Source organism: Micromesistius poutassou (genome assembly GCF_964030765.1).
Source record: "Micromesistius poutassou genome assembly, chromosome: 4".
Lineage (NCBI taxonomy): Eukaryota > Metazoa > Chordata > Actinopteri > Gadiformes > Gadidae > Micromesistius > Micromesistius poutassou.
Window position 1 is genome coordinate 3,964,362 of NC_140274.1, and position 18,431 is coordinate 3,982,792.

At 50.2% G+C, this 18,431-nt stretch overlaps 1 protein-coding gene across 1 annotated transcript in view; it reads right to left on the reverse strand.

Moving 5' to 3' along the window:
• The window catches only part of igsf9ba (immunoglobulin superfamily, member 9Ba), a gene marked incomplete at both ends in the record, with an annotated part of 48,037 nt that extends 30,506 nt beyond the window's left edge, over positions 1-17,531 (reverse strand). The window contains 3 exons of the mRNA XM_084467231.1: positions 1,981-2,018; positions 4,176-4,373; positions 17,468-17,531. Coding sequence (XP_084323357.1) covers positions 1,981-2,018; positions 4,176-4,373; positions 17,468-17,531 — 300 coding nt within the window. The remainder of the gene's footprint in view (positions 1-1,980; positions 2,019-4,175; positions 4,374-17,467) is intronic.
• Positions 17,532-18,431: the final 900 nt, after the last annotated feature.

The window sequence follows — 18,431 nt, forward strand, 5'->3', positions numbered from 1 at the left end:
TGTTATACACTCTCACACACACACACACACACACGCTAACAGACACACACACACACACACACACACTAACAGACACACACACGCTAACAGACACACACACGCTAACAGACACACACACACATCACACACTCGCTCACACAAACACAGACACTCTCACACACACACACACACACACTGATGAGTTCACTCTCACACACTCACACAAACAAACACTCTCTCAATGACACATACACACACACACACACACACACATTCGCCCACACACACACACACACACACACACACATTCGCTCACACACACACACACACACACACACACACACACACACACACAGTGCTGGAGGAGTCTGTCTCCGGTGAAGGCAGAAGAGGCTAACACATTGTTCTGGTCACAGAAGCTTTCAGTGGTTAAGGGAATCCTGGAGACCTCACGTGGCCCATTGACCAGGCCGTCTGTAACTGTTAGAGGCTGGAGAGGCCCCTGGACTGAGGCCGGGGAGGCGGAGAACAAGACAGGGTTCACGTGCGTCTTGATTCAATGGGGAAGGACTACAGAAGACTGACCACTGTGGACCAATCGTAGCTGCTTCCTCACGTGTGATTAGGTATGAGAGTCGGTCCTTCAATGTTCTGTTACACTGAGTTCACCCAGTGTCCATGTTATAGGTAGATAAAGGAAGGTTCTGACTGGAGGGAGTCGACGGTACTATAGCTTGTTATATGGATTGTGATGTGTACCACTGGTCCTGTAGTATATGATATATTTACCCTGGTTTGTCCTATAGTTCCTCCTGTAGTATATCATATACAGTATGTACCATTGTTTGTCCTAGTTAGTCATATGTACACTATAGTTTGTCACGTATGTACTATAGTTTGTCCTGTATTTTGTCATACATGTACTTACGTTAGTCGACTATACTTTGCCCGAGTTTGTCATGAATGTACTATAGTTTGGCTTAAAGTCTGTCAAATGTACAAATGTACGTATGTACGTACGTACGTATGAATGAATGTATGCATGTATGTAGTATGCATGTATGCATGTATGTATGTTTTTGTTGACAGAAAACTCAATTCATACTACTTGATAGTAGTTATTGGTTGTGGATATTCTGGCTTCATTTGAACCAACATTTCTAATAGGACTACAGTGGGAACCACTCATCCCAAAATTGGAGCATCTGATGTCTAAACTTCACATCTGAATTATTGATTGCCTCTTTGCTTGAGTGAGTACAAGAATAGATTTTTTCAAATGTTATAATTTCCATATAGCTCAAGGACAAACCAGCGAAGTGATAGTCTCGGTGAGATGTGAAATTTCCATCTGCGAGTGAATTAGATAATAGCCGCCGGGAAGAAGAAGAAGAAGGAGAAGACAGCGTTCCACTGACGCGCCTCCCTCACCTCGCTCTAAATAGTGATTCATCACAACTCCATCCCGACTGTTAATAATCAACACTTAGGTTCAGACGTCGAGAACAATGTAGACACAAACAGCGACTCTGATTCTAAAAACAGAGCCCTGTGCCGGTCTGGTCGTTAATCTGCTGCCTTTCAACCTGCCAGACTGACTTGTCTCCGTGCCATGGGATTGAATCCGTAATAACTTCCGGGGCTGTATGTGCCCTACTTCGCCCTCCCGCGATGCAATTCTCCAGTGTTCTGTGCAGCGCATAGAAAGAAAAAAAAAAATGTAAATGCAAAAAGCAGAAGTGGACTGCCCACTTACCTTCAATTAAACCCGTTATTAAAAAAAACGTGGAATGAGGTAACAGAATCCATCTGGTGAGAGAGCTGAATTAGACTCCCAAATGAATACTGGCGCGCATATGAACTCTCTGAGCGGCTTGCGACTTGAATGGGGCGCCTTTATTTTTTTTTCCCCGGCGGTTTCTCTCCAGTCACTGTAAACGCAGAAATGGGACATTCAGCTTTCTCATCTCCACGGCGGCGGAATACATTTTAGAGCGCTACCCTCAGCACGGGCCAATCAGCGCTCCTTTTGGCGGCAGCTGTGTCAGGAAACGCTCGCACGTTTACTCTATTCACCGGGATGAATTATTTATCGGTTAGGAGATGAGAATTCATGGGAGTAGCCCCGCTGAACTCCAGACGAGGGCTGTACGGCGGGGGCCAATTACAGAGGCCCACAAAGCCCTGTCATGAAGCAACGGACCAACTGTCAGCGATCATCACCGCCGCTGGGCTAACGCGCTTAGCTCCTAGCATACGCGCTAATCTGCGCCATGAGATTATTTGGCGTGTTCATGTTTCATCTGTTCGCCGGTCCTCACCACGGCCCCAGTGCTGTCGGTCTGCTGCTCCACGGAGCACATACTGTATGAAAAGGTATTCGCCGGGAACCGTTTTGTGATTGGGTTGTTGTCCGTAGCCTGATATTATTTGGGAAGGCTAATGCTAGATTAGCTACAGTTTAGCAGTAGTCGTCGTTGCAGGTTTCGTTGTAGCAAAAAAAAACAAAACATTGTGATTACCAGTTAAATGGATTAACTTTGAATAGGAAATTGTTTTTGTAATTTGAAGAAAACTCTAACGCCAATTGTATTATGTATGATGTATCTATTGTGTGGGGGATAAAACTATATTGGAAAGGATGGATAATCTCTCTTGATGAAAATAATACAAAACATGGATTGTTGTTTTTTTTTTATCGTTTTTAACTAGGCCTATACATGTATAATCAGGTCAGGGATTGCTTTGAAAGTCCTTCCTTCTGGAATATGTCAATATTTATGACCACCATTTCAAGTCCTGTGTGAAAGCCTAGCGTTCGTACAGGACTTGTGTGTAGCATCGATAAAGCGGTTGGTTTTATGTGGTCGACTCTTGCTTTAACAGTGGAAAACACGTGGGGAAGACGGAGGAGGAATCAGAGCCATTCTTTGCACGCCCCGAACAGTTCCACGTATCAAAGGCATTCCTCGCGTGTCTGGAGAAGTTATTCGCTACAAAAACACGGTGGTTCTTCTGCTCTATAAGGTAGCGGCCCTACTTTAGCCTCCTCATGGTGTTCATCACAGGGTGGGGGGGGGGGGAGTTGGAAGGTGTCAGTGAATCATCTCTGGACTCGCTGCTTCTTCTGTCTGTATTTGGTCTGTGTTCTGTCATTCAGGCTCACACATGCTCCCCGCCGTTACCGTGCCTTGCCCTTCCCCCCCCCCCCTTGTGTCGGGTGTGGAGGTACAGAGCGATGCACAGTGGATGGGGGACAATGTTAGCACGGAGAGCTAACGCAGATTTGGCCATGAGAAGGTTTACAATGGCTGGCGCTCAGAGGCAATACACTTCACTTCACACCCTTACGTCCCACATCACCATAATAGGGAGAAAACATTGAATCACACCAGGAATGGCAGGTTAACCTTCCCCATGAAACAGCATTCGGGAGGTTAATGTACGGAGCGCATTAACGCGGTCTTACGTTCTCTCTGGTTGTCAGCGAAAACGCTGCTCTCAGCCAAAACCGTGCAGGGAAATCTATATGTAATAATTAAGACGTCCAGAAAATTAGAATAGTACTGAATACCCAGCGTCATAACTCCTCAAAATGCTTTTTAAATATACATAATTAGGATTAGTGAATGTTGAAGATTGTCTCACGCGGAGAGTACCATGTGCCGTCTACTGTGCTCTCACTGCCAATTATTCACCCAAGCTGGTGTAATGTTAAGTTGTTCTGCTCAGATTTACAGATCTACACTAGAGATATGTAGTAACCATCTCATTGCTGTTGTTTTATTCAAATATCGGAATGAATGTGTCCAAAATCTGCGTTATTATCTTCTCAGTCTCTCCTATCGCCATGTATTCATTATTTATTCTATTCATTTTTTCTATATGAGCAGGATAGTCAACAATGGTTACGGTGTTTGATTTCTAACCCAAAGGTTCTTGGTTCTAAACCCCAGTGTCCGCAGTGTTGTGTAAGACGCCTCACCTCTGCCCCTCATTAATGTCATACCTTTTATCTAAAAAAAGTCAAAGACTAAATAGTAGAAAGATAGATAAATAGTTACATTCATAACAATATCTGGGGTTATATTCGGGGAACCCCAAATCGTGTTATTCTGGTTTATCATGGGGGGGGTCCGCTGGCCCTTTAGGGGCGTGGCGGGGGGGGGGGGGGGGGTTGGGGGGGCCTCCCTCACCTGTGTACTCCGGGTCCACATGGGGAGGGTAGTAGCGGAAGTTGATGAAGAAGGGGATAGGCACTCCGAACTTGAACCACTCCACCACGTAGGGCGGCTGCTGGCCGTCCAGGGGGGGAGACACGTCACACCCCAGGATCACGGTCTCTCCGGCGCGCGCCGTCACAAACCGAGGCTCCTCTCTCACTCCGTGGACACCTGGGGGGAGGGAGAGGGGGGAGGGAGAGGGGAGGGGAGGGGGGGGACACAGAGACAGGCACCGTCACGTCGGACCTCCGCTACACTCATCCATCGAGGGATTCATGGAGACGATGCGCGTTGCGTTGTGCTTTTCTGCGCGCATGGCACACACACACACACTCTCATACACACACACACACACTCTCACACACAACCTCACACACACTAATGTGCTGACTCTCTCACACACACACACACACACACACACACACACACATTCACACAGCCTCACACTCACACACACTGATGAGCTCATTCTCTCACACACACACACACACACACACACACACACACACAAACGCACACACACAAAAATAACAATGCCATGACGACAAAGCGTCCCTATTTAAAAACAATCATTAGGTAGGGATTCAGGCCTATCAAGAGGAACAACTTAATGTGCGACGTCAGAGAAACCAATTTAGCACGAAGCGCTGCGGCGGTAACACCTCAGCGTGAACGAGCGTCTGTACTGTGTCCTCCCCCGTCTCCCTCGCCAGGCGCCAGAAGCTCCGCCCCCTCTGTCCCCCTCCGTCGTGGGGGCGGGATGCGATGTGGAGAGCGGCCGTAACGCACCGCAGCGGCAGAGCTGCCAGAGGCCCTCCATTGATGGGGAACGGACTACATTTACGCAGCGCATTTCTAACCAGTGGCCACGCAAAGCCCTTTACGACATCGCCTGACATTCACCCGTCCACACGCCGACGGCGGAGTGCGCCGTGCAGGGCGACAGCCGGCCCCCGTCGGGAGCAGTCAGGGTGAGGCGTCGACACTCACAGCTTAGGAGGAGCCGGGGGATTGAACCAGCAACCTTCCGGTTCACCAGCCGACCCGCTTCACAGCCTGAGCCACGTGTCCGCCCACGCTGATCCCGGCCGGCTGGCGTTAGGCCGGTGTTACTGTGAGGCGGCGCCGGGGCATGGCCGCCTCGCCAGCGACGGCCAGGCACGCCGCTGCCGAGCACTGACCTATCTGGTGACCTATCGGCGTTGACCTATCAGATGACTGAAAGGTCGGCACACCTGCCTCAGCAGAACTCTCGCTGTGAGTGCGGGGGGGGAATGGGGGGGCGGAGGGGGAATGGATTTTTTCTTGCTCCACCTTCCTCCCCCGCCATCCGCCCCCCCACCCCCCCCCCCCCCACCTCGACAGCACCGGCTGCCTCCCACCCCCGCTTTCATTGAAGCTGCTGGAAGTCCTCCTCTTCCTCCTCCTCCTCCTCCTCCATCATCAGGCCAGGCTACCCCCACCCCCCCACCCGGACCAAAAATCACTTCAGGGATCTAGAGACCTGCTGACGGTCCACACCGGAGAGAAACGTCGGCTGGATCGCTCGACGCCTTCATTAAGGCGATCGTTGGCGTGATCGCGGCTCACAGCGTCTTCAGCGGGAACCTGTGTCGCCGCGGCGGGTGGGGAGTCAGCAGCAGAGGTGTGGCGTAAACCGCGGTGCCGGCGTGTGAGATGCAAAGGGGTCGTTGACCGACTGCCCTCGCTGCCCCCCCCCACCCCCCGACCGAGCACAGCAGAAGGAAACGTCTGTGGGTTTTCTGTCCCCCCCCCGCCCCCCCCCCTCCCCCGTCTCTCCGTCAGAAATAACTCTAAGCCCACATGCGATGGCTGGTGATTGTGTTTACTAGGGTTTAATCCCCGCGTCCTGTGATAGAGTTAATCCACTTTAGTTGATTTAGCCAGCTGACCAGCTTCTGGACACAAACTGAGCAGATTTAATCAAATTACACTTTTTGTTTCGTTGAGTGGAGACGCAGTCGGCCAGTCACGGCCGCACTCTTGAGATCTCTCTGCTCTTGAGATCTCTCTGCTGTTGAGATCTCTCTGCTGTTGAGTCTCTGTAGCGAGACGCCTCGGCTGCAGCCTGTTGTAAACGACAACACCAGCCACCAGCTAAACCCCACAAGAGCCAGCGTCTATGTGTGTCTGGTTGTTTGTTTCTGTGTGCACGTTTGTGTGTGTGCGCGTGTGTATATAGCCTGTGTTTGTAGTAACTAAACTTAACGTTTGCTTGAACCCAAAAGCAAGATGTTTGACACTTTAGAGCTGACCCCTCTCAGCTATTGAGAGGACTGCACTGAACACAGTAACACCTTCATCAAACATTCACACCGTAGTACTGCTACACACCACGTACAGCACAACACGGTCAGTGTTGCTGGACCGGGTTCACCTTCTTGGCATATTTGCTAGAATATTTGCTTTATGCTTCCACCAAGGGTTTAGTGTTCAACCAAACGTTGAGTTTAGTTGTACAAACCCAAACTACGCACACATACACACGTGCACATACACACACACACAAACACACAAACAGAGAGACAGACACAGAGGCTCTTGTGGGGTTCAGTGGGCCTATCGTTGGCCTACAGTTGGCCTGTATACTTCTATGTATCGCTGCTGTGGTCTCCACAGCGGCAGAATAGGAGTATACAGGACCAAGGTGAACCCTGGTTGGTTGCTGCGGGGTGCCAGGAGCGGGGCTAAGGCACCACACTGCCTACATTGTTTTGTCTGAGTAAGTAGAGTCACTTGACATAATACTCGAGACCCCGCGCCACAACACCAGGGCACGCGACCCAAATCCATTGTTTTCCCTCCAGAGGGCCGGGATTGCACTCAGAGTTAGATTACCGGCCAATAGTATTAGAAGATCTGCTCACTCGGGGGGAGAGCGGCGCTAAGGGCAGGACAACAGATGAGACTGATCGCTAAAAGAACAACGGGGTGATGTATCGGGTGCCTAATAATTTCCCAATCCCTTTATGATGTTTTCTCCACGCGGCCGTTAGCGGCAACGCCTTCACTGCCGCCGCCGCCAAGTTCATTCTGTTAATGGGGGACGCAGTGGCCTGCAGGGCATTATGGGAGATTTATGAACAGGAACGTATTTACACTCAACACAAACTCAACACAATACACACAAACATGAACGCGGCTCGTGTGAATCATGAAACACGCGTCGATCAATCACTGTCTGCCTGTCCGTCTCGCTGTCTTTATGTAGAACTATCTGGCCTTTTCCTTAATTTGATTCTTCCTTTCAAGCGATCTTATGTTCGGTTCGTCGGTCAATCTATCTGGTGTTTATTTATTTCTACCTTTTAATCCATCAAGTCTGCCTGTCTGTCTGTCTGCCTATTTATCCATCAAAGTATTCCTCTAGTATTTCCTCTTTCAATCACCCGTCCAGCGGTCTGTCTTCACGTCTACCTACCCAGCCTTTCTGTCTCTGTCAATCCGCCCGTCTGTATAAACGTGAAACTACCTGCCTGTAATAAACGTCCACCAGCGCCGTCTCCCTAGCCTTCATTCTCTCCATCCATCCTGCCATTCTCTCTCTCTTTCCTTCTTTGTCTCACTAACCATCTCGCTCCCCAGCCATCTCTCTCCCTGGGAACGGCACAATAGCACAAGTGTGTGGGGATCGATGGGCTCCGTATGACTACACAGCGATAGTTACCGGCCCAGACCAGGCCCGGCCAGCCGCTGTAAATACCCCCATGAACTCAGGTTTCACCGTGTGTGGACTGAAGCGCCGGAGAATGAGCTGATGCAGAAAGATCTGTCGGGTAAGATCAGCACGAACCAGACATTCAATAAATCTGGGGGGCCAATTATGTTTAATGTATACTGCATTTATATATATATATATATATATATAATATATATATATATATATACACACACACCCTAACTGTATATTTACCGCTGTGATGACATTCCAACTCTGCCCACTCCATAAGTCTGCACCTTTGGGCATGGATGCATTATCTAGATTGCAGCGGCACTCGGTGCGCTGGGTCCTACAAAGGCGTGGGAGGCACGCGGGGAACAGAGCCAAGGCGGAGGCCTCGGGGCGGCTCAGGCCGGTGTTGCTGGAGGACGCCGCCGCCGCCGCCGCCACCGCCGCCGCCGCAGAGCCCTCGGCATCTGAGTCTCCGGCCACGCCGCGGACGGCAGACATGTGTTTGGGAGAGCGGCCCCGTGAGGTCAGCCAGCAGCCAGATGAGCGGCGAGATCGCTGAGCGCTTGGAAGCATGCGGGAGGTCGCGACGGACGCGGCTTAACGTCGCGGCGCTCGCCGCTCACCGCGGAAACGCCGCGCCACCGTGCCGGCGGAAGGAGGGAATAAAGCACAGAAACCGCAGGCGGGTTTAAAAATAGAGGCTTTCCGGGGTGAGGTTTCCTCGCGGCCAGGCCTGCTGTTGAATCGCGTTCACAGCAGTGGTTTCCGACGGATGTGTTGTGAGACGACGTCAACCGAGGCCCGCGCGGCTCTGAGCGGATCAACCGCGGTCGGTTCGGGTGACGTTTGGACGCCGCGGAGATCGTACGATGCGGCGGCGGCGGAAGCAACGTCACGACGTTCGGTCGCGCCGGTCGTCCCGGTATCTTTAGATCTATTCCTGATCCCGGAGGCGGTACTGCAGATCCAATCGCTTCAGAACCGAGATCAAACGTCGCCGTTCTCAAATGAAACAATGGACTGTCAGACATGGCTGGGTCATTATCTCCGTGGGGCTATATATATAACGACTCACACGGTGCTGTGCTCTGCTATGTGTAGCTATGGATTTGCGTGAGACAGCAACGCGGCCAGGCACCGACGGCCGCTCAGTAAACAGCTCGCCGTCGCGTTCCCAACAGCGACACCGGTGTGACGGTGTGATGTTTCAGTGGGTCCACAGCAACCCGGCCCCTAAACAAAAACCAACGTAAACATACATAGCAGCCACCACAGTGTCAGGCCAATTAGCATACACTCATGGTGCAGAACCGCACCATATTCAGCTCACTGTGAGCGCCAGCTGCTGCTCGATGCAGCACGAGGAGCGAACGACTCTCACGCTCGCACTCTGAAACACAAAACGACACAAACACAGAAGTGGGCGTGGCCTCAGAAATGAGAGTTAGGGTGAGGATGAGGGCGCCAGATTGGAGCGGACAAGCCCCTGGCGATGTGGAGGATGTAATGGAATATAGACGAGGCCCGGGGCCGCGGTGGAGATGGGATCTCAAGGACATGGGGCCCCTGGGCTGGAGGGGCCCCTGACAGGGCGGTAATTGAATGCCAGCCTGCATGTGCTGAAGGTTACATTAGAGAGCGGCCCTGCGTTACTGTGTCGAGGTGTGTGTCTTTGTATGTGCGCGTGTGTGTCTTTGTATGTCTGCGCGTGTCTGTCTGTGTGTGTATCTGTGTGTGTGTGTGTGTGTGTCTTTTTTTGTGTGTGTGTGTGGGTGTGTGTGTTACTGTTTTCACCTGCGTGTGTTAAAAACATTGACCTGTATCTGTGTGTAGAATGGTAGTACATCGTAGTGCAGCTACGGTCCAAGAGAAGTGGACCAATCCTGAGCCATGATGACCTGGTGTCGTCTACAAACACTGTGACGGACCAGAAGCTTTTTTGGACTCATCAAGTCGGTTGAAGAGCCAGTGAATTGAATTGTATAAAGATATTACACACACACACACACACACACGCACAGACACGCACACACACACACACACACACACACAGTCCCACTTGTGGTGTACAAGAGTGCATTTAATTCAACTGCCTCACTGAGGATGTGGGCTGAAACCAGAATCACTGAGGCCCTGAAATATCCATCAAGCAGCTAATCACCATTTACCTTTCTCCCTCTTATCTCTTCATCTCTCCAGCGGCCGTCGTACCGGCTCCCTACGCAAAGGGTCCCTCTCTTGCTCTTCCACAGTATTCTCTCTCTCTCTCTCTCTCTCTCTCTCTCTCTCTCTCTCCTCTCTCTCTTATGATAACTCATAAGTATCCTGGGGAGCGTCGGCAGACAAAGGATCCCTCGCCGGCCTTGTCCCGCTGGCCGCTTTACAAACGAGGGGCTGAGTGTGCATTCAACGCCCCCGCCCCCACCCCCCCCCCCCCCCCCCCAAGGGGGCGGCGGCGGCTGCGGCCTTGTTTACGACGTGAGCCCATCCTGCCTCATTTGACGTGATTAAACCCAGCGCACACAGAGCCGCAGGCGCCTTCCTCCTTCTGGTGGAGACGAGGCGGGGCCTCTACTCTGGTGGAGACCAGGCGGGGCCTCTACTCTGGTGGAGACCAGGCGGGGCCTCTACTCTGGTGGGGACCAGGCGGGGCCTCTACTCTGGTGGAGACCAGGCGGGGCCTCTACTCTGGTGGGGACCAGGCGGGGCCTCTACTCTGGTGGGGACCAGGCGGGGCCTCTACTCTGGTGGAGACCAGGCGGGGCCTCTACTCTGGTGGGGACCAGGCGGGGCCTCTACTCTGGTGGAGACCAGGCGGGGCCTCTACTCTGGTGGGGACCAGGCGGGGCCTCTACTCTGGTGGAGACCAGGCGGGGCCTCTACTCTGGTGGAGACGAGGCGGGGCCTCTACCCTAGGTCTGTGAAAATGGCTCAAAAATGACGTTTGAATATTCGCTCTAAAAAAACCACATATATTCGAACTATTCGAATGTCTATATTTGCGCATTATGTCAATGACGCGCATTATGTCAATAACGGGACAAACTAATACAACGAGACATAACTACTTGTATAGGTGGTTTATTTAAGTTTAAACATATTTGACAACATATTACCTACACAAAAATAAGTAAATGAACTAATGGCCAAGACCGCAGACCTCGCTCTCTTTTTCTCTCTCTCTCTCTCTCTCGCTCCCCCTCACTCTCTCTGCGCATACTCGTTTAAATAAACCAGTATGCGTTTACAATAAACAAATGCTGAGTGCTGATCAAGAGTTTTGTGCAAGCAATTAAAGGTCCCGACTCTTGTCCCAAATATGGCAGGCTTCATTCAGTGACTCAGTGATTCGGGGCCTCTACTCTGGTGGAGACACTCTCCATGGCGTTGGTCTAAGCCTTCCATCAACTAAAGATTGTATGACACTGAGACGGCTGTCTCAGTGTGGGGGTCTGAGTAGTGTAGTCTAGACTAGTCCAATGTTCTGGAAAAGAGTCTGGGGTCTTAGTAGTAAAGTCTAGAGTAGCAGCGGGTTCAATGTTCTAGAAAAGAGTCTGGGGTCTGAGAAGTGTGGTCTAGATTAGCAGTTGGTCCAATCTCCCATCGCTGTAGAACCTGGCTGAGTGCTTCCCAAGTGTTTCCCGCTCAAACCAGAAAAGTCCTGATTAGGCAAGCGATGACCTCACATGTTCTAATGACGGACACTTCCTGAACAGAAGGGGGAGAGAGAGAGAAAGATAGAGATAGATAGAGAGCTAGAGAGAGAGCGAGATGGATAGAGACAGAGCAGGAGAGTTATTAGGAGACAGGAGATAAGGAAGATAGACACAAGGTGTAAAATAGAAATGGCTGGCCAGAGGTCTAAAGGACCTCAAACCTGACCAGGGCCAGAGCTGCCCATTACTGAAGGTATCCAGGGCAGCATTTTCAGGTCATTATGCCTCCAATGATTCAGTCATGCTTAGAGTTTCTCTTTACAATTTTCAGCAAACCAATACATCCCAGAGCCTTGACCTATAAGGCATTTGAAGTTTCTGTTAGTACTGCTCATCAGCCATTTGGTATGAGCTGTCCAATTACAGCTCGTTATGGAAAATGGTCGTCATTCAACATGGAGCCATCACTCAGTACAACTCGGGAGCAATATGTGAATAATGAACGGAGCTCCATGACAACCACAGAGCACTTTCATTATTTTTCTAGGAAAACACATGAAATCAAGGACTAGCTTAAATCCGTCCTTCGTGAAACCTGCCTTTCCAACTCCTACATTTACTTAATTTCTTATCTGATCTCGATGCGTAATGCAGCTTTGACAAATAACAGCGCGTCAAAACTTCTTTCGGTGGGTATTCGCCTGGAATGTGTGCTCAGGCCTCTGTACTTCAGAGAGACCCTGACAGAGATAAAGGCTGGAATCAGGCAGCGTGCTACACGCTGTCAGAGCAAGACACAACTGGGCCTGTACTAGTTAGGAGATGACAGCAGAACAGAGTGTGTGTGCATGTGCCTGTTTGTGTGCGTGTGTGTGAATGTGTTTGTGTGTGTGTGTGTGTGTGTGTGTTTGTGTGAACGTGTGTGTGTATATGTGTGAATATGTGTGTGTGTGTGTGTGTGTGTGCGAATGTGTATGTGTGTGTGTGTATATGTGTAAATGTGTGTGTGTGTGCGAATGTGTATGTGTGTGTGTGAATGTGTATGTGTGTGTGTGTGTGTGTGTGTGTGTGTGTGTGTGTGTGTGTGTGTGTGTGTTTGGGGGGTGGAATTAGCAGAAAGAGTTGGCTCGTGCCCAGTGCTGTGTTGGCAGACGTCTGTCATCCACAGCTTGGGCGTAGGGATTTTCTAAGATCGTTTTTTTCTGGGGTTTTTGTGTATAGCTTTACTCTAATGATTGGGAGCGAGGATGTAAGGCATTATGGCCGACTCACAAAAATATTATATGTCGGCCAAAAGTCTACTTTTAATTGCGAAGGGCTGATAATTTGATGAGATAAGCTTCTTGTGGTGTAACAGAAGTGCAGGATGGTGGACTCTCGACCGAAATCAAAATGGACAGTCGTCCTTAATGTGCCAACGCCAACGGGCTAACTGCTAACTGACTTTTAGTTTCATGTTTTAATCAATGAATATAATAAAAATATATGTTTTACAATACTGTCGTTTTAAACACCGGCCTATTATCAGTAACTCTATTGGCTCCAACGGTGTGTACGTATTTTAAAAAACGTTCTTTAACCAATAATGGCCAAAAACGATCCCAACCTATGTTGAGAATTTATTTAGCAGCACCTTAAGTAATGACAATAAGTCTTCAAATCCATTGAAATAGTGCAGGTCCTAAATATAACATTTAATCTAAATGTATTTTATCCGTCCAATCCAGGAGATTCAATTACATTTTCTATTTGCTCTTCACATATTTGCAACGTTGGGTGTTGTGGCGATCTCACACACACACACACACACACACGCACACACCAACACTCCCCCCCCCACCCACACCCACACAAACAGACTCAGAGGGAGGTTGTGAGGACTCTATTCTACTACTGACTGTCCAGCCATAGGTATGGAGCCATCGACGTACTGAGTTCTAAACCCAGTTGTTGGCTTTCAGGTGCTCGAGTGCTAAATCAACTTTTCAGGGTAATTCAAGCAGAAAGATAAGAAAGACGTGTTCTATGAACCTTTTGTAGAATCAAAGAAACCCTTGGGTCACCTTCATACAGCTGAAAGCTAAAGAGGACCTCTGTTAAACATGAGCTCTAACACTCAAACATGCCATGATTTGGCTCTCATATTCCAGCAAGTTTGAGAATAACATTGGATGTATAAATGAAGTAACAACATAAAAACGCCTGCGTTTCCGTCAAGCACTCATATCGATACGTAGAACACCAATGCATTCACCTTCCTTATCGCCTGCAGAACCTTAAAACCCAGCAGATCCAACGCAGATCATATTCCCCCGACTTCAAATGCCTCCCGGGACGAGGGCGCGCGGTCAGACACATCGCACGGCGGCAGTAGACTGTTACACCGTTTTATCAGACAGGCAACAACCAAAGACAGCCCCGGCCCAGACAAATTGCCCACCTATGTCAGCGGCTGAAAGGGATCAGAGCCCGCCTCAGCACTAACGTAGGTCTTCAAACCGGCCCATGACAGCTATGACACCTCTGTGAACAATGTCCACCGCCGTGTACTCTCTCATCTCTTCCTTTGAAGAATGGCCCGTCCAAAGACTGCAGAACAACAAAAAGCACGGCGGGGCCCAAACACAGGCGCACGTCATGAGGCGGCGGGGGGGGGGGGGGGAAACGGAAAGCTCCGGTTTCTCCGGACTACCGAAGGGAAGCTTTTATTTTTACAGGAAGGGAATTAGAGATGCGAAAACGAAACATCAGGCGAGACGCGGGCCCGACGTGTGGCTGTCAGAAACACGTTCCGATTTAGCTTGAGACTTGAGAGCCAGCAGCGCGTTGTCTTGTGACTCAGGCGTGGCAGCGCCGGTGGCTCAGCGCGCACAGACTGCCACCAGCGGCGTCTCGCTCCCACATTCCCCGCTGGTGACCTGGATTCCTTCTATTATCGTTACCGGAGCGACGGCCAGCACTCCCAGACGTACTCCCGGTCCCTTCCAATAGTGCTTCCTGCGCGATGACACACGATTCAGTCTCTGCGAGATAAGGCAGCGGCTCGCTTGGGTGTTTGACCAGAGGACAGAACGTTCTGTGTTCCATCCCCGTTTCCAGCAGACTACCTGTAGGTATCCTTGAGAAAGACGCCTCTTCCGGCTTCTCCTTTCCTTAATGTCATCTGAATGACATACATCAGATTTTTAAATTGAACACATACAAAAATCATCATTATGTCAAAAATATAAATTGGTGAAATCCCAGTGAATGTGAGCGGTATAGACCAGACACGGTCATTGTTGAACAGCAGTAATAAAACCACTGGCCCGCCATATCCTGTATGGAATGGTTGCCATGCATTTTGTTCTACACAGCACAGCCATGCAGTCCTCTTTCTGCTGAATTATTACTCTCTACACAATCCCACTCTCTGGCCTTCCCATGCACAAGTCTCACGTGGTTTCTTTAAATTGCTCCCTCGCATAGCGTTCATTGCGCCCTGGCTTCCTTCCTAGAGTGATGGCTGCAGAATTTGTGTCAGCATATCCAAGTCCCAAAGACAAAGGCGAGGAACTGTCATGTCCGCCGCCGCCGCCGCGGTTCACTTTAGCGCACCGACTCGGGCCTGCTGCTTGTCTACCCGACAATATGTTGTGGAGTGCAGTCTAACCGGCGCGTTTACCTGTCCCGTCAATCAAACCCATGGTACTTCCTCTGTCATTTCCTGTCTGAAACTGAGTGAGCGCGTCCAGTTTCATCGTCGTTCACATCAAGACTGTATTCAAACGGCGATTGAGATTATTATTATTATCTGTTTGGAGTTGCTCTGATAGGGTGTTTAAAGAACCGAGGCAGACACTCCCCCCACGAAGAACATGAGTTCACATGGAGACCCACGCTTAAACCCAGCTTTCCTGAAGATAGCCCCACACTGTGATCATTCAGAACCCAACCTGATTGCTGCACGTACAGGAGACAGGCGACCGGCCTTATGTGGCATTCAATCACCGGCAAGATACACTCCCAGCCAGTCTATGTAAGTCCTTCCCCTGTAGTCCCCTGTAGTGCTAAAGGTTGTTAATATCGGTTTTGGTTGTGAGGTTATACATAATTCATTACAATTACAGACTGTTTTTTTCATGATAAAAGGCAACTGGTATGAAGCATGATTGTACTGGCATGAATATTGAATCTGTGAGATTAAGAGAAACCATGTGATTACAATTAATCAAACCTCTTGATGTATTTATATGTTTACCCTTAAAGTCTTTAATTGGCACCTTAAGCAGGACAGCAGGGAATTCAGAAACAGGCCACATTTATGCTAATAGCGAGTGGACAGAACGTACTTAACCACAGACTTCAGCGTAGCACGACGTACATGATCATGGTAGCGTCTCCCACCATCTTAGACCCATCCCACCCTCACAGAGGTCCTTATTCCAACTAAGAATGGCGCCTGTGTAGTACGAAGCTCCCTTTAAGACATTTGAATGGATGCACAGAGTATGGGTGCAGATGGTCTGATGAAAAGTCCTCGTCTACACAGCCTCGTTGAACTGAACATCTCAATCACCAGCCTGGGACACGAGGAGCAGTCTGAGAGGGATCTGTTGTACGAGGGTCTGTCAGTGGCCAACGACAGGTCTGTAGCCCACTGCATCAATGATGCCTAGCATGACACACACACACACACACACACACACACACGCACACGCACACACACACGTACACACACACACACACACGTACACACACACACACACACACACACACACGCACACGCACACACACACACACACACACACACACACACACACACACACAGGTGAGGTGCTCTCTCTCTCTCTCTCTCACACACACACACACACACACACACACACACACACACACACACACACACACACACACACACACAGGGGTTTGCAACCAAACGCTTGTGTAAGCCCTTCCAAAAAATGCAAATATGAAAGCCTGAACTATACTTATGAGTAATAAAACACAGGAACGTGGCCAGTGGCCAGTGGCCAGGCCGAGTGTGCTGGCTACTCTCCATAGTCATGAGGGGTCATTGAGATCGGTTACACCGCGACAGCATGGGGCACGTCTCCCTCGTCTGGTCATCCGCGGGAAAGCAAGGTTAAGTAAGTGCATAAGTCAATAGGAGATGATCAGGAAAAAATGTATAATAACGATATTTTTTAGATATATTTCATGAGATATTCGTCATCGATGGATCACGGTCGGCGAGTAGCGACGCAGTAGTCGGCCGAACGGGCAGCAGTCAGACACTCAGACACCGTTCCCAAACGGATCTCTCCCCAGCATAGGGAGGACCACACTGAACCAGCCATGGACGCGAGCATATTCATCACATTTTTCAGGATTGGGGGGATGTCACACCCCTTTCTAAAGAGCTCAAATGGAACCGCTTGCTGGTCGTAGTAACCCATGCATATTCACTCACGATGATGGCATTATTCACCATGTTTACCATTCCCATTGCCCAAACGGTTCTGTGGGAGACAGCCCCGGTTAGGCCCAGTGTGTGGCACCCATGCAGTTCATCAGGGGGATCCGAACCTATCATTTGAAACGGGCCACATTTCGGACCGAGCAGCATTAGCATCATAACAACGGTCCAACGTGTGAATATTCACAATAAACGCATAAATCCACCCACGGTGCGAGGCTCTGCAAATGAATGAGCCATTTCTAAAGGGAATCAGCCAGGGAAGAACTTTGCACGTGACGTGAGATATGCAGCCATTTGTTACAATGAAGCAGCCACAGACACGTCGTGTGAGCCATCATCAGAAACACACACATCGCATGCTGCAGAACCACCACCACACAATGCACACACACACACCATGCACACACAGAACATCCTATTATACGCGCCGCACTGGATCTATTGCACTTCAACTCACCTTGAGCGGCCGTTCCTCTGGTGCTGAATACACTTGCTATCAGAGTGGCCACATACCAAATCATAGTACTAGTGCCGACCAGCTATCGCCAAGCAAAGTGTCACCCCGTTCGACCAGTCTTTCATATTCGACCTTGCACCGGTGCGGTCTCCTTTAAAAACCCTCCTTTTTCATATCCTAGATGCTTTCCTCTTGGCGATTCCCTTCATCCCTTCCCTCCCCCGTCCTTCCGTCCGCATCCTCTCCTCCCGAAGAGACAGAGCACCTGCACCGTCGCGCTCCTCCGAGTAGACGGCCGAGCGTTTTACGAGCGCATAGTGGAACCCAGCAGTGGGAGAATGTTAAGCCACAGGTCCGCCTCTCCTGTCCTTCGATTGGTTACCGATCGAGGCTTTGGGGCGTGTATTGGTTATCCATACGCCCCCGCCCCCCCCGTGCCCGGATGACAGCAGCAGAGCAGTCATGGAGCGATTCAAGGTGAGTTGGAGCGTGCCGTAGTAGTGGAACCACCGCAGTATCATGCGCACTGACGGGGAGCCTGCTTCTCTAAACACCCCCCTCTCTCTCCCAGAGCCGCCATGTGGACCACCGCCGCTCTGTATTATTATTTGTTCATACTGAAATGAATAACGCTTCGTTGGTTGAATCCGTCCTTTCAAGTCTCCACCCCGGATAATGTTTAAAGACGCATGTGTTTATTGTGAGGGGCGGATGAAGCCATGGCGGTGGTTGTGTGTCGTCCATCGTTCATGTGTACCCTCGGGGTGTTGTTACATTCCCCATCACGGACACCAAACGCTCGCTTTCTCCTGCCTCGGTGCCTCGTCTGGCGAGTGTCATGGGTGTGGCGACGGATGCAATTTGGTTCCGCCGTTTCCTCGACGACTGGAAGCGTAAAGCTGCTGCTGCTGCTGCTGCTGCTGCTGCTGCTGCTTAATCACGCTGCTGCTGCCCACTGCGCACA